Genomic DNA, 15,349 nt, shown 5'->3' with positions numbered 1-15,349 from the left:
TTTGGGGAGGGGGGAGGGAGGGGTCTGGGCGTCCTTGGCGGAGGAGGAGGAAGAGGAGGAAGAGGAGGGCAGAAGCCCAGCCCCTCCTTCGCCAAAGTTTCTTCCCAGCTGGATTCTCCGCTTCCTTTCTTTTCTTTTCTTTCTTTTTCCCCCCTTCTTTTCTTTCCAGGAGATCCCAGCCCACCCCCCAGCAGGGAGGAGAGGGGCGAGACCCCCTCCCCAAAAATGGCCAAATCTTACGACCACCTCTTCAAACTCCTCCTGATCGGGGACAGCGGGGTGGGCAAGACCTGTCTCATCATCCGCTTCTCCGAGGACAGCTTCAGCGGCACCTACATCAGCACCATCGGTGAGGAGGGGGCTTCTGCGGAGACCCCCCACCCCTGACCCCTGACCCTCCTTGCCCCCCCAACCCACATAAGAGCAGGATCCCAGGGAGGGACTCCTGTGAGTCCTTCTCCACTCCGTCACATCTCGGGGTGTGTCTGTGTGTGTCTTTCCACCCCCCAAAACCGGACCCCCAGTACGTCCCCCTATCCCACCCTTGGGGCTGTGGATGATGGGGGTCGGGAAAAGGGGGAGAACCCTGCTGGGAAGGGAGTTGGGGGGGCGATCTGCGGTCGTCCGTTCCCCCTCCCATCCAATCTTTACAATGATTGGAGTGATGAGAAGTTGATTTTTTGGGGGGGGGGAATTGAGACTTTTGGGGTGTGGCTCATCCATTCTCGGGGTCCCAAAAGAGGGGGTGCGTGGAAAATACTACAGACCCCCCCACTTCAGAGGAGTATTTAAGACCAGGGAAGAAAAGGTCAAAAGAAATGTCCCAATTTTGGTTCCATTTTTTGGGGGGGGTGGCGGGAGAAATAATAATAAAAGAAATCCAAACTCCACGAGGACTAGAATCTTGGTGAAGCTTGAGGAGGGACCTTTCAGGGCTCAGAGCCCCCACCAAGGTCGAAGTTCAATCCATAGGCTGGGAAATGGGTCCCTACTCACCTCTCCCCTCCCACAAAAAAAGGATTGGAGACCCCCAAATTGAATGCGGGGATTGCCGGCGAAGTAAACCTGGTGTAAACTGTGAGTAAGGACAAATTCCGGGTTTTTTCTCCCCCCATTGCAGGCATCGATTTCAAAATCCGGACGGTGGAAGTAGAGGGTAAAAGGATTAAATTGCAAGTTTGGTGAGTGCTTCTGAGAACGTGCAGATTTCCTCTGTGTGTGTGTGGGGGGGTGAATTGTGGAGAAGGGAGGTGGATTATGGGTTAAGGAGTCAAAAGGGGGGGGGAAGCGGGACTCTTAGTGACAGCTGCAAAAATCCGTAAAAATGTTTGCAAAAGAGAGGAAGGAGGGAAAAAAAAGAAGAAATATTATTTTGGGGAAAGATCTGCAGCTGGATGAAAACGGGGGTTTTAATTGCAGGAGCCCCCTCCAAGCAGAAGGGGCTGGGGGAGGCACATGGGTTAGGGAGTTAGCTGTGCATGATGGGGGTTAGAGTCCAGCGTATCGGCAAATTTCGGATGCGGGGGGGGAGGAGAGAGGCTGCGATTATGCAATTTGCCAAATTTGCACTCAAACTAGTCCTCAACTTAGGATGGGAATCGGGAGCAGGATTTCCGTCGGTGAGCAAGGCAGCCATTAAGCGAGTCGCCTCCCATTTGATGACGGCGTTTAAGCCTCTCTCGCTGCCGTTCTTAAGGGAATCCTCTGGTTGCGAAGTCGAATCGGGCTTCTCCCCCCCCCCCCATTGATTTTGCTCATTTGGAAATGGGCGTGGAGGGCGATCAGGTGATTCTCGCCGTCATAAGTGCGAGGATCTGTGTGGGAAGTCACTTTTTTAGTGACGAGGGGAACTGATTTTTTTTTATTTAAAAAAAAAGACCATCGTTCATTGCAGGGACACGGCGGGGCAGGAAAGGTTCAAGACCATCACCACCGCCTACTACCGAGGAGCCATGGTAAGGGGGATGCCACCCCTTGGGGAAACCCCCCCCCACTTGGAAGGGTGAGGGGCACCATCCCAAATTGAGTAGCCCCTGGGAGATTTTGGGGAGCCCCAGAAGGAAAAAATACAAGCCAGATCCAGATGTGTTTCCCTACAATTAAAATAAAACAATTCAGACAATTGTCTGAAATTGCCTCAGCAGAGGGTTGGTCTAGAAGACCTCCAAGGTCCCTTCCAACTGTTATTCTGCTATACGTCCTTCCTTCTTTCCTTCCCTCCTTCCTTCTTTCCTTCCTTCTTTCCTTCCCTCCTTCTTTCCTTCCTTCTTTCCTTCCTTCCCTCCTTCCTTCATTCTTCTGTCCTTCCTTCCTTCTTTCCTTCCCTCCTTCCTTCCTTCTTTCCTTCCTTCCTTCCTTCCTTCCTGAGCAGGCGGTTCATCTAGAAGACCTCCAAGGTCCCTTCCAACTGTTATTCTGCTATCCTTCCTTCTTCCCTCCTTCCTTCCTTCTTTCCTTCCTTCCCTCCTTCCTTCTTTCCTTCCCTCCTTCCCTCTTTCCTTCCCTCCTTCCTTCCATCCTTCTTTCCTTCCTTCCTTCTTTCCTTCCCTCCTTCCTTCCTTCTTTCCTTCCTTCTTTCCTTCCCTCCTCCCTTCTTTCCTTCCCTCCTTCCTTCTTTCCTTCCCTCCTTCCTTCTTTCCTTCCCTCCCTCCCTCCTTCCTTCCTTCCTTCCTTCCTCCTTTCCTTCCCTCCTTCCTTCCTTCCTTCCTTCCTTCCTTCCTTCCTGAGCAGGCGGTTCATCTAGAAGACCTCCAAGGTCCCTTCCAACTCTGTTATTCTGCTATCCTTCCTCCCTCCCTCTTTTCTTCCTTCCTTCCTTTCTGAGCAGGGGGTTGGACTAAAAGACCTCCAAGGTCCCTTCCAACTCTTGTTATTCTGCTTTCCTTCCTTCATTCCTTCCTTCCTTCCTTCCTTCCTTCCTTCCTTCCTTCCTTCCTTCCTTCCTTCCTTCCTTCCCTCCCTCCTTCCTTCCTTCCTTCCTGAGCAGGGGGTTGGACTAGAGGATCTCCAAATCCCCCTCCAACTCTGTTATACTATTCTACATTGGGTTCCCTGCCGGGCGCATAACAGGGGGGGGGAACCCATCTGGGATTTCTCCCAAATATAAAGATTTGCTCTTATTAAACGGATTAAAATAAAAATAAAAAAATCCCACCCCCTTTATCGTCCAACGTGTCCCGGGTGAGAAAGGCGTCGGATCGAAGAGGAAGAAGGGAGGGGAGGGAAAGAGGAAGGAAGAAGCAGCTGATGGATCATGGATCGGGTGACACTTCCCACTTCGGTCCCATCAAGGAGGGGGGGGAGGCCCAAAGACCCCCCTCCCCACGGACCCACCCCCAATTCTTCCCTAGGGAATTATCCTGGTCTACGACATCACGGATGACAAATCCTTCGAGAACATTCAGAACTGGATGAAGAGCATCAAGGAGGTGAGTGCGAAATAGGGGGCTTGGAGGGGGCCGGGTGAGATTTCAGCAGGGGACCAGCTTGTGGGCGGGTGGGGGGGGGAGGGAAGAGACTCTCTGCAGCCAATGGGACACCCCCCCCCTCCAGCTCCCCCCCCCCCATAGACCCCCTCCCACCTCATCCCCATCCTGTTTTCCCATCCATCATCTTGCTTGAGATCCGGGTTGACAAGAACAAGCCAACGATGGCCAAGAGCTGCCCTCTGGTGGCGCAAACCTAGAACAGCCCCTGGAACGGAGGGAAATTAGACCAAAAGAGAGAAAGGGAAGGGAATAAATTAGTCAATATTTACTAAAGTAGGATGGTTGTTTGATTTACGGGCGGTGTGAAAATAGCAATAGCAAAAGCAGTTATATACCGCTTCCTAGGGCTTTCAGCCCTCTCTAAGCGGTTTACAGAGTCAGCATATCGCCCCCACAGTCTGGGTCCTCATTTTACCCACCTCGGAAGGATGGAAGGCTGAGTCAACCTTTGAGCCGGTGAGATTTGAACTGCCGAACTGCAGCTAGCAGTCAGCTGAAGTGGCCTGCAGTGCTGCACTCTAACCACTGCGCCACCTCCGCTCTTGTTAAATATCACCTCCCCAAAAGAGAGTGGGATGTCCATTTCTCGGATCCAGACTAAATGGTTCTTTCTCCTTCCCTCCCTCCCTCCTTCCTTCCTTCCATCTTGCCTTCCTTCCTTCCCTCTCTCCCTCCCATCATTCCTTCCTTCTTTTCCTTCTTTTCTTCCTTCTATCCTTCCTTTCCCTCCCTCCATCTTTTCCTTCCTTCCTTTTCTTCCTTCTATCCTTCCTTCCATCATTCCCTCCCCCTCCATCTTTTCCTTCCTTCCATCATTCCCTCCCCCTCCATCTTTTCCTTCCTTCCATCATTCCCTCCCTCCATCTTTTCCTTCCTTCCATCATTCCTTCCCTCCCTCCATCTTTTCCTTCCTTCCATCATTCCCCCTCCATATTTTCCTTCCTTCCTTCCATCATTCCCTCCCTCCATCTTTTCCTTCCTTCCATCATTCCCTCCCTCCCTCCCTCTTTTCCTTCCTTCCATCATTCCCTCCCTCCCTCTTTTCCTTCCTTCCATCATTCCCTCCCTCACTCTTTTCCTTCCTTCCATCATTCCCTCCCTCTTTTCCTTCCTTCCATCATTCCCTCCCTCCCTCTTTTCCTTCCTTTCCATTCCCTCCCTCCCTCTTTTCCTTCCATCATTCCCTCCCTCCATCTTTTCCTTCCTTCCATCATTCCCTCCCTCCATCTTTTCCTTCCTTCCTTCTCTCTTTTCCCTCCTTCCCTTTCGTTCCCTTCCCTTTCGTTTCTTTTCGTTCCCTTTTCCCAGAATGCCTCAGCTGGCGTGGAGCGCCTCCTGCTGGGGAACAAGTGTGACATGGAGATGAAGCGCAAAGTCTCCAGGGACCAAGCCGAGAAGGTATATCGGGGGGGGGGGAGGAGTTTCCAGGGGGTGGGGTGGGGGGCGGCTGTGTGCATGTGCAGACTGCAGCTGGCGGTCTTTCAGGGTGGCCCTTGGCTTTGACCCCCCAACTTCCTTCCCGGCAGCTGTGCAGGGAGCACGGGATCAGGTTCTTCGAGACCAGCGCGAAGTCCAGCTTGAACGTGGAGGAGGTGAGGGGGGTCTGCGTGGCCTGGGGACCCTCCCCCACCCCAAACACACAGAGAGGCACAAGGACCCTCTTTGGGCTTCCAGCCCCCCCCCCCGGGCCATCGCCTCTGGGCGGCAGGAGACGAGGCAGCTTTGGGTAGCTGGGTTGGGGACCCCGGGGGGCCTTCTGGGGAAGCGTAGGGGTGGCTTCTCCAAGGAGTAAACGGCCCAAACCCGTTGATTTGTTTTCTCTCCTCCACTTTAGGCCTTCAATACTTTGGCTCGCGACATTCTGCTCAAATCGGTCAAGAAATCGGTGAGAGTCGCCAAGTGGGGAGGGAACAGCTGGTAAAATGGGATCCAATCCCTCCCCTTCCTCCTCCTCCTCATTCCCCTCCTCTTTCTTTCTCTTTTTCCTTCTGTTTTTTTTGTTTTTCCCCTCCTCCACCTCCTTTCTCCTTCCTCCTCCTCCTTTCCCTCTCTTCTCCTCCTTTCTCCTTCCTCCTCCTTCTCTTCTTCCTCCTCCTCCTCTATTCTTTCTTCTCCATAACCTCCATCATTTTCTTCTTCCTCCTCCTCTTCCCACTCCTCTGTTTTTTTCCTCCTTCCTTCTTCTTCCTCCTCTTCACTTTCCTTTCTTCTTTCTCCTTCCTCCTCCTCCTTTCCCTCTCTTCTCCTCTTTCCTCCTTCTCTTCTTCCTCCTCCTCTATTCTTTCTTCTCCATAACCTCCATCATTTTCTTCTTCCTCCTCCTCTTCCCAGTCCTCTTTCTTTTTTCTCCTTCCTTCTTCTTTCTCTTCCTCCTCTTCACTCTCCTCCTTTCTTCTTTCTCCTTCCTCATCCTTTTCCCTCCCCCCTCCTCCTATTTTTTCTCCTCCTCCATCACCTTCATCATTTTCTTCTTCCCCCTCTTCTTTTTTCTCCTCTTCCCACTCTTTCCCTTCGTCCATAATCACCTCCTCCTTCCTCTTTATCTCCTCTTCCTCCTCCTTCCCCCTCTATCTGTGTTCAACCAGGCCCTCACTCTGCAATGCCTTTTCCTTCTTCTTCCAGGCTCAGCTCCCCAAGAGACCCCTGGAATTGAAAGCCGCACCAAAACCCAGCTCCAAGTGCTCTTTGCTGTAACCGCTAGGAAATGCTCCTCTCCTATCAAGGCCATTCCGCTCGGGTGGGGCTGGTTCTCCCCTCCCCCCCTCGAGACTCTCCGAGTTATTTCAGGCTGGACCCTGGCAGGACTTGGGAGACACTTTCCACAACTCCTTCTCCTCCTTTCTCTTTTCCCATTCGGCAGTTTAATTTTTTGCAGGAAAGGAAGGGGGAGTTTGGTGAGGGAGGGGGGGGTGTCCCAGAGCTGAAGGAGAGGTTGAAAAATTGGGGAGGGGGCGTTAATAACTGGAGATGCCCCCCCTCCCAAATCTCTGCATTCGCCAGATGTTTTGGGGCGAAGTTTGTCAAAGTTTGCAACTTTAAAGATCGGCGAACTTCAACGCCTAGCCTTGCTAGCTGGGGAATTCTGGGGAATTGGAAACCCCCCCCCCCATCTTTAAAAAGTTGTTAAAATAGAAAAATGCCACGCCCTGAAGCTCCACAGCACCTTTAACACTGATAGGAAAGAACCAGAACTCAGCAGGAGGAGAAAAAAAACCTCCTTTTTAAAAAAAAAAAAAGTATATAAATGTACATATATGTATTTCTGTCTGCTGGGATTCTCTGCACTTTGGATGGGTGGAAACCTGGAATATGGCACCCAGAAAGAACCCGTCGTATGTTGGAGGACCAATTTGCCTTTTCTAAATCTGCGAAGACGATTAAATATTTGCAGTTTTTTTCCGAAGATCCGGTGTGTGTTGAAAAGTCATTTTCTGGATTCTGGGAGGGGAGGGAGGCAAAAGGGAGGGAGAAACAGCCAGGGGGGGGGGGTCCTTCTGTCCCGACCCCTTGCACAGAAAGGGAGGGGCCACTCATATTCCAACCCACCAAGCAGAGTGGGTGTTATGGGAAAATAGGGGGGAGGAGGAGTATTATGGTAGGTTTGAGATTTTGAATTACTTACAAAAGGAATAGAGGCAGGAGAATAATAATAATAATAATAAAATATCTATATCCATCTCTCTGAAGATGAGTTTTTAGTACATGGTATAGATAGATAGATAGATAGATAGATAGATAGATAGACAGACAGACAGACAGACAGACAGACAGACAGACAGACAGATATAAATATAAAGATAGATACAAGATAAACAGATAGACAGATAGATAGAGATAGATAGATAGATAGATAGATAGATAGACAGACAGACAGACAGATATAAATATAATGATAGATACAAGATAAACAGATAGACAGATAGAGATAGATAGATAGATAGATATGGAAGATGGATGGATAGATAGATGAGATAGGTAGATAGATAGATAGGGAGGGAGGGGAGAGGGAGAGAGAGATAAAGATATAGAATATAGATATAAAAGATAAGACATGGATGGATAGAAAGATATAGATAAAGATATAGAAGATAGACATGGATGGATGAATAGGTAGGTAGGTAGATTGATTGATTGACAAACAGATGTATCAGATAGAAAAATAGTGCATAGATGATAGATGAGATAGGTAGGTAGATATAAAGATATAGAATATAGATATAAAAGATAAGACATGGATGGATATAAAGATATAAAGATAGATATAGAAGATAGACACAGATGGATGAATATGTAGGTAGGTAGGTTGATTGATAGACAGACAGACAGATGTATCATAGAAAAATAGTGTATAGATGATAGATAGATAGATAGATAGATAGATAGATAGATAGATAGATAGATAGATAGATAGGTATATAGATAGATAGAATAGATAGATGGACAGACAGACAGGATACAATGGATAGATGGACAGATATGAAATAGATAAGATAGATAGGTAGAGATAGATGATAGATAGATAGACAGACAGAGAGTTATAGATAGATAGATAGATAGATAGATAGATAGATAGATAGATAGATAGATAGATAGATAGATAGATAGGAATATATTGTCCGTCCTCTTTCTCCAGCCTGCAACCGAAGACCCGAAGTGCCTCGTCGCAACCAAACGGACTGAGCCCTTTGCAAGATTCGTCTCCCCCCCACTCCACTCGCGCGCGCGCGCGCAGAAGCGCCTCCCGTTTCCCCCCCTTCCCAGAATGCACCGGGCGAGTGAGGCGGAAGTGCCTGCCGAGGATGGGGCCCAGGTGGCGCCTGGCGCTGGGGGCGCTTTTGGGGTTGGTGGTCGCCCCTTCGCGGTAAGGGGCTCCTGGTGGGTGCGTGGGAGGGTGGAACCAGAGAGGGAACCGTTTTAGGAGGTGGTGGTGGGGGGAGCCTCTTCCTTGAGGGCCAATGCTCCCCAGCCAGCTGCTCCTGGGTTGGACTACAACTCCCATGGTGCGCAGGGCCAATGGGGAGGGGGAGGATGAGAGGTGTAGTACAACCCTTGGGTGGGGTGGGGGGGCAAAGGGGGGGTGTTGAACCCCTTTCTAGGCCCTCTCTGCGCCTTTGCTTGCTGGCTGGGGATGATGGGTGGGGTAGTCCAGCCCACCCACCTGCCAGAGGCTTCCCTTGAAATTTAAATTATATTTAATGCTGCTAAATTAGGGGGCAAAAAAAAGGGGGTTCCTGCCAAAATATGGGGAGGATGGAGTGTTTTAATTTTAATTTTACTTTAATTTTAATATTACTTTAATTTTAATATTACTTTAATTTTAATATTACTTTAATTTTAATATTACTTTAATTTTAATATTACTTTAATTTATTTAATTTTAATTAATTTAATTTCAATTTCAAATTAATTTTGCTTTCACTTTTAATTATTTTAATTTTACTTTTAATTATTTTAACTTTATTTTTAATTAATTTAATTTCAATTAATTTAATTAATTTGCCACATAAATTGAATTAATGAATCAGTCCATCCATCCCCTTCGGGGGTCCGGAATGGGGCTGCCCCCCCCACTTCTTCCTTGCAATGCAGCTGAATCCCCCCCCTCTCTTTTCGCCCTCTCGAAGGTCAGCCGAGGGACTCGCCGAGAACGATGCCAAAGCACCCGGTAAGCATTTCGCACTCGGCACCGACCGGGAGGCCCCGGGGTACGGCCGTGACGATGAACCTGTGGCCTTCTCTGCGGGCGCACCAGCCATCGCCCCAGCCCAGCTCCCGCTGGCCAGCTGGTCTTCAGATCTCTGCCACGCATACTCAGCGGGGGAGAGGCGCCTATACGGGGGGGGGGGGGGAGGACACGTGCATCCCCATTTCCTACTCAGTTTTGGGCCAGGAAATCCTCCTGCACCAACCTGGAAGCCAAATCTGGGTGTGGGGGGGGGCGCATACGCAGGGGCCAACAAGGTTAGCCATCCCTGGGGGTAGGGGGTCTCGACATACCTCCCCCCCCAAAAAAAGGGGGCGTGTGGGCTATTCTCACTCCATTGTCCCGTTTTCCCGCAGCGAGCCTGACGGGCACTACTCCGTGTTGGCGGAGGGAGGATTTCGTGGTTACGACGGAGTGCTCCCCTTGCACGAGTTTTCAGATTGTAAGTGGGGTTTGGGGTGAATTTTGGGGAAGGGGGATACCTTGGCAGGGGTTCAGGGGGGGGGCAAAGGGTGAACGCTCTTGTTGTGTCTGAATTGTGTGCCTCGCTTGATCATCGTTTCGGGAAGGCGACAATCCACGATTCACGAAAATCCAATCCATACAGAGAAGCTACGGGCCTCCTCTTGGGACGGCCGTTAGTCCTCGATGTACGACCCCATTGGGCCCAAAATGTCCTTCGTTAAGTGAGCTTTGCTCCAGGTTCCTTGCCACAGTTGTTAAACGAAACGCTGCAGTCGTGAAGTTAGCAACACGGTTATTAAATGAATCCGGCTTCCACCTTGAATTTGCTAGTCAGAATATCACAAAAGAGGATCACATGACCACATAAACACACACGTACACACACACACACCCTGGCGACTGTCATAAATACGAATCGGTTGCCCCTGAGTCCAAATTTTGATCTACGGGAACTCGGGGGGATGCCGCAATGGTCATAAAGATGTGAAAAATGGTCATAAGTCACTTTTTTCAGGGCCGTTCAGTAAGTTCGGTCACTAAACAAATTGGTTGTAAGATGAGGACGGCCCATTTTTTACAACATGTCTCTTCTCGCTTGTAGAAAACCATGTCGGAATGCGGCGTCACAGGTTTTGTTGAGCAAATCAACTGCGGGGTCTCCAAGAAGGGCGAATTCAAGAGGTGGGTGATGCGCTTGGGATCCATTTCTCGACCTTGGCAATTGTCTTTAAGAGGGGCGGACTTCAACTCCCAGAATTCCCCAGCCATACGTCTTATGTTTTAAAGCGTGCTAGCTGGGGGATTCTGGGAGTTGAAGTGCACCCCTCTTAAATGGGGGATTCTGGGAGTTGAAGTCCACCTCTCCTAAATGGGGGATTCTGGGAGTTGAAGTCCATCCCTCTTAAATGGAGGATTCTGGGAGTTAAATTCCACCTCTTAAATGGGGGATTCTGGGAGTTGAAGTCCATCCCTCTTAAATGGAGGATTCTGGGAGTTAAATTCCACCTCTTAAATGGGGGATTCTGGGAGTTGAAGTCCATCCCGCTTTAAGCATTCTGGTTCGGGGATTCTGGGAGTTGAAGTCCATTCCTCTTAAATGGGGGATTCTGGGAGTTAAATTCCACCTCTCTTAAATGGGGGATTCTGGGAGTTAAATTCCACCTCTCTTAAATGGGGGATTCTGGGAGTTGAAGTCCATCCCGCTTTAAGCATGCTGGTTCAGGGATTCTGGGAGTTGAAGTCCATTCCTCTTAAATGGGGGATTCTGGGAGTTAAATTCCACGTCTCTTAAATGGGGGATTCTGAGAGTTGAAGTCCACCTCTCTTAAATGGGGGATTCTGGGAGTTGAAGTCCATCCCGCTTTAAGCATGCTGGTTCGGGGATTCTGGGAGTTGAAGTCCATCCCTCTTAAATGGAGGATTCTGGGAGTTAAATTCCACCTCTCTTAAATGGGGGATTCTGGGAGTTGAAGTCCACCTCTCTTAGCCACCTCTACTGTCTGACAATTAATTTACAAGTAGGATTTTTGGATTTTTGGGGTCCCCCCCTCCCAATACACAACATGCCTCCCCATGGCTGTGATACAAATCTCATTAGCAGTCCGGAGTCCAGGATCCCCTCTATCTCGGCATCCTTGGCTCGGCAGGGACCCGGGAGGTCCTCTAGTCCAGCCCCCTTGCTCCGGGTTTCCTCCCCCTTGGCGGAGCTGCTGTGACCTCGGCCCTTTTCTCCCCGCAGTTGCCGCTCTTTGGAAATGGAGACCCGGGCTTTCTGGAGGTTTGAAGGTGCCATGCTGGGAGCCGCCGGCGTTTTTGCCCTTCTGGTGGTCTTCCGCCAGCGGGTGCTCGACGGAAAAGCCTTGGAGAAAGTGAGGAAGCAGATCGAATCGATTTAGGGTTGGTTTCGGGCGGAATGGAGCGGGACGGAGCGAGACTTTTGTTTAGCCGCAGGGAGGAGCAGTGTAAGTCTTGCCTCCCCCTTGTTCGGAATCCCCCTCCCGCTTTCAGCTGCACTCCCCCCTCCCACGGACCAGTACATGGGGGGGGGGCACCCCCGCTTCCTGATCCTTCATCTCTGGCCGTTTTGAAATCATTCAATTCGAACTGGCTTCCCGGCTGGGAACTTCCGCCCGTTGTCGTCGTGGTGAGCCTCGCGGCTGCTGGAAATGCGTCGTACGAAGGGGACAGGAGTCTCTTTCGTCCCTCGTACGAACCCCGAATATCTTTTCTCCCCCTTATGATTAAAGGTAGCTTCCCTTGAGCGTCTGCACCCCGGGATTGGGGGTTGTTTTGAAGTTGCGGGTTGTGATTTTTTTTGGGGGGGGGGGAAGCCTGTGAAGGATTTCTTGTGGGTTGAGAATCGAGCAACGTTTAACGCCATATTTGAAGCGACACGGAAGTAATATTTCAGGGGTGGTGCGCGGTGGCCTAGAGGCGGAGTTCTGGCCTCACAATCCGGAGGTTTGTGAGTTCAATCCTAGGTAGAGGCAGATATTTCTCTCTCTAGGTACACTGAGAATATATCTGCCGAATAGAACTCCGCTCTGGCAACAGGAGGAGCATCCGGCCAGTCTAGCTCCATTCATTTGCCGAAACTCCACCCTGCAAGGGATTAGGGGGCCGTTAAAAGCTGATGAAGACTATTGGGCCACTGGAGGGCGAACGTCATGGCTGGCTTTCCAGAGGAAGCTGCGAAGGGACTGACGTCAGAAACAATTGACGCTCTAGGACGCCGCGCTCGCTCTCCTTAACGGGCCAAGCATTCCAGAGTTATGCTGGAACACACACAGACAGACAAGAGTATTTGTTTCCAGAGGCTAAGTCATCTGTGTATCAAGTATCAGATTTAAGAATCACCCCCAAAATCAAAATTCAGGCCCAGCCCAGACAGGAACAAACTCAAAAAATAATAATAATAATAATCCAAACTTTTCCACCCTCGGTTCTGAAATCCTCTCCCGGCCAGAAGAAAATACACTCTAGACATGCTCAGGAAGACTCCTTTTATTCCTCCCAAAGCCCGGCTCCAGGATCCCAGCAAAGGGGAGGCAGCGACTCAAGCTCTCCTTGTACCCCTACCCCACCCCACCCCAGAGCTGACAGATTGCAGAGAAGCAGAACACGACGGTGTGCGGCGGGAGGGCTCATGCGTACGCCGCAGCTCACAAGCATTTGAGAAGGAAAGCGTTGCAGCTGGCTCTCCGGGGACAGTCGCAGAGTTTGCCTATGCGGGGGCCTTTCCGGATGGCGCAGGGGTCGCCGAAGGAGCACTGGAAGGGAAGAGGGGGGGGAGGGTCAATCCCCTGTCTTTTCCCCCCCTCCCGCTCCCCCAGTCTGTGTAACCCCCCCCCCACTTTTCTTGAGTCCTTTTTGCTCTTTGCACGACCAAGACGCTCCATTCTCTTCCTTAAAACTCAAGCGGAACAATTCGGGAAAACAGCTAGGACCCGGGGCCGAACGGGCGGGGGTCAGGCTAAATGACCTCTGGCGTTTAGCCTGCGAGAATGAAAGATTCCGGGAATCCGGTTCTGTCGTGCTCGGATCTTACCTATCGGGATTGCGGGCAAGGACGTCCTTCCCAGAAGGAGGGAAAAGTCGCGTGGATGCCCCCCCAACTTAAATTGTGTCCTCCCCACCCCGCCATTCCCCAAATATACCTTGGGCACTTGGTTGAATTTCTTCTCCCAAGCTGAGACTTTCTTATGCTGCAGTTTCTCCAGCACTTCCTGCAGTTCGTCCAGCTGGAAGGAATCAAAAAGTGGCAAATATATATATATTGGTAATGTCTGTTTCCTGCCCCTCCTCCTTTTCTCTAAAAAAGTGAGACCAGGTAGACTGCCTCTAAACCTGGAGGCTCCACTCAGCCTCCCTCCCTTCCCCGGTTCACGAAAGGCAACGAAGTCCTTAAACTGCAGGGCTCCCGAAATCAAAGGTTGGCAAACCGGAATTATTGCTTCCCTGCTGCGTAACGGGCTCGACAGAGGCGGGGGGGGGGTAATGGGCTGTGGTGACCCCCTCCCCACTCCCCCCAGGGGCGGGGTGTCTTATTTTCCGAGTTTGGGAAGGGGTCTTTGCTGCTAAAAAAAAAGAATAAAATCTCTCCGGGTCTTTGATTCACACTCTCTGAAGTTTATCGCCGCTCGATTAATAACGAGAAAATGAAATATTTTCCGGTTTTACAAAAAAACAATTATCCTAATTGCTAAAAACGGATTGGAATAATCAAATCAACACTACTCTTGGGAAACTCTGGATTACAGCACCCATCATCCCCTGCCTAGCTGCTTACCCAGAGGGCGGAAGGCTTGACCTGTCTCCTGTGGCTGTGCAGCCCTGCCCGTGGACGCATGCTGGCTTAATGGTGGTCTGTTCCCCCTTTATCTTGTTTTCGGGCACCGTTCCTCGTTTTATGCATGTGGGAACGGACACCGACAATGACAAGCCAGGTTCCCTGCTGTGTTTCCTTGCCCTCTGGAGCGATCCATGCTATGTATCCATCCTAGCCCTCCATCCGGCTACCGATCCTGGGTTACTCACCAGCTCCTTCTGATGCCCTGGGTGTGTGTGTTTCAGCGGCAGTACCGATGTCCCTTGGTCAGCCGGTCCTCCCCGGACCATGAAGAAGAGGCAGAGAAGGGTCACAATGACCCAACGGACCCCAATCATGGTTGGCGTCTCCCCCCGGGGGCCAAATCCACAGGGAGAGCAACGTCTCAGCACCGACGGGAGCTGTCCGCGGTGCTGAAACCGAAATGTTCTTCGCCTGCTTCACGCAAGAAAGTGTATCCTGCACCGTTCCTCCGGCAGCCCACGCCCGCCTCCCCGGGGACGGAGAGAGAGGGAAGGGGGGGGGTGTTTAAGCGCGGAAGACTGAATCCCCTTAAACCCGGTTTCCTAGGGATTTGGGCTCCTGGCAGGGATGGGAAGGAGGCCAACCAGCCAAGGATGATGGGCAAGCGAGTGGTTTCGCCGTGCCCCAGATTTTCGAAGCTGGATGGTGTGTGTGTGGGGGGGGGGAGTTGTGGGTGGCTGTGGGCTGCCAATCACGCATTTCTCTAGGGTTTTTTTTTTTAATATGCATTTGCAATTTGGCAGCGCTGAAAAATTAACACCATTGGCTTTGATTCATCCGTCTCTCTGGACGAATAAATATCCCGCCGGGCCGGAACTGAGTAATTCATCCAATAAAGCTTGGCTTTTGATGGGCACCGCTAATATATCCCGACTATTTTTGGGCGGATTAATTATTAGCATTCATCAAAGCTTCAGCATTAATTGGCCTCAGAAAGCCAGCTCTGCGAGTTTTTCTTTTTTTCTTGTTCTTGTCGTTCACTTTTTCTCTTTCATCTCTGGCCGAGAAAATTGCGGGAGGAGGAGGGAGGGAGGGAGGGAGGGAACGCTGATCCCCGAGCGGGCGAGAGAGAAAGAGGTGGTGAAGGAATACGGTAAAAAAAACGCCAAGCGGAGGGGAAAGGAGAGCAGGGTTTCGAGAGCGGTAGACTGCTCCTGGAGAGGGAGGCTTGATTTATCCCGCCCCCATTGGAACGTGTTGGGTTGCGCTGGCCTACAAATGTGATAAAGATTTGATTTGATCATCGTAGTGTGTGTGTCGTCTCCCCCCCCCGCCGCAGTCGCACACGATCAAAATTCGGACGCTCGGCTCCTGTTTACGACGGTCGCAGCGTCCAGGGGC

The 15,349-nt window shown here is 50.8% G+C and overlaps 3 protein-coding genes across 3 annotated transcripts; 2 read left to right on the top strand and 1 right to left on the bottom strand.

Moving 5' to 3' along the window:
* The first annotated feature begins 62 nt into the window (after positions 1 to 62).
* RAB13 (RAB13, member RAS oncogene family) lies at positions 63 to 6,891 on the top strand. The gene is made up of 8 exons (XM_087705081.1): positions 63 to 349; positions 1,121 to 1,181; positions 1,895 to 1,955; positions 3,351 to 3,428; positions 4,797 to 4,886; positions 5,015 to 5,080; positions 5,323 to 5,373; positions 6,111 to 6,891. Exons 1-8 carry the CDS (start codon positions 226 to 228, stop codon positions 6,180 to 6,182), a joined length of 603 nt encoding a protein of 200 aa, XP_087561207.1. The 5' UTR covers positions 63 to 225; the 3' UTR covers positions 6,183 to 6,891.
* A 1,353-nt stretch (positions 6,892 to 8,244) lies between these two features.
* Positions 8,245 to 11,951, top strand: JTB (jumping translocation breakpoint). Its single transcript, XM_014071263.2, has 5 exons — positions 8,245 to 8,349; positions 9,113 to 9,153; positions 9,549 to 9,634; positions 10,259 to 10,338; positions 11,396 to 11,951. Exons 1-5 carry the CDS (start codon positions 8,288 to 8,290, stop codon positions 11,550 to 11,552), a joined length of 426 nt encoding a protein of 141 aa, XP_013926738.1. The 5' UTR covers positions 8,245 to 8,287; the 3' UTR covers positions 11,553 to 11,951.
* Positions 11,952 to 12,791: 840 nt separating this feature from the next.
* LOC148048670 (cocaine- and amphetamine-regulated transcript protein-like) lies at positions 12,792 to 14,571 on the bottom strand. The gene is made up of 3 exons (XM_087705099.1): positions 14,194 to 14,571; positions 13,314 to 13,397; positions 12,792 to 12,926 (listed from the first exon to the last, which is right to left on the bottom strand). Exons 1-3 carry the CDS (start codon positions 14,320 to 14,322, stop codon positions 12,819 to 12,821), a joined length of 321 nt encoding a protein of 106 aa, XP_087561225.1. The 5' UTR covers positions 14,323 to 14,571; the 3' UTR covers positions 12,792 to 12,818.
* Between the last annotated feature and the right edge of the window lie 778 nt (positions 14,572 to 15,349).

The sequence above is a fragment of the Thamnophis sirtalis genome, unplaced genomic scaffold (assembly GCF_051295495.1).
Source record: "Thamnophis sirtalis isolate CommonGarterSnake01/CBP01778 unplaced genomic scaffold, rThaSir2_p1.2 scaffold_2, whole genome shotgun sequence".
NCBI classification, from domain to species: Eukaryota; Metazoa; Chordata; class Lepidosauria; order Squamata; family Natricidae; genus Thamnophis; species Thamnophis sirtalis.
This window is presented reverse-complemented; position numbering and strand designations above follow the sequence as displayed.

Coding starts and splice junctions, on each gene's coding strand:
- RAB13 (XM_087705081.1), top strand. CDS start 226: ATGGCCAAATCTTACGACCACCTCTTCAAACTCCTCCTGATCGGGGAC. Junction 350..1,120: donor CACCTACATCAGCACCATCG/GTGAGGAGGGGG, acceptor CCCCCATTGCAG/GCATCGATTTCAAAATCCGG. Junction 1,182..1,894: donor AGGATTAAATTGCAAGTTTG/GTGAGTGCTTCT, acceptor CGTTCATTGCAG/GGACACGGCGGGGCAGGAAA.
- JTB (XM_014071263.2), top strand. CDS start 8,288: ATGGGGCCCAGGTGGCGCCTGGCGCTGGGGGCGCTTTTGGGGTTGGTG. Junction 9,635..10,258: donor CTTGCACGAGTTTTCAGATT/GTAAGTGGGGTT, acceptor TCTCGCTTGTAG/AAAACCATGTCGGAATGCGG. Junction 10,339..11,395: donor AAGAAGGGCGAATTCAAGAG/GTGGGTGATGCG, acceptor TTCTCCCCGCAG/TTGCCGCTCTTTGGAAATGG.
- LOC148048670 (XM_087705099.1), bottom strand. CDS start 14,322: ATGATTGGGGTCCGTTGGGTCATTGTGACCCTTCTCTGCCTCTTCTTC. Junction 13,398..14,193: donor CAGGGCATCAGAAGGAGCTG/GTGAGTAACCCA, acceptor GATTCCTTCCAG/CTGGACGAACTGCAGGAAGT. Junction 12,927..13,313: donor AATTCAACCAAGTGCCCAAG/GTATATTTGGGG, acceptor CTTCCCTTCCAG/TGCTCCTTCGGCGACCCCTG.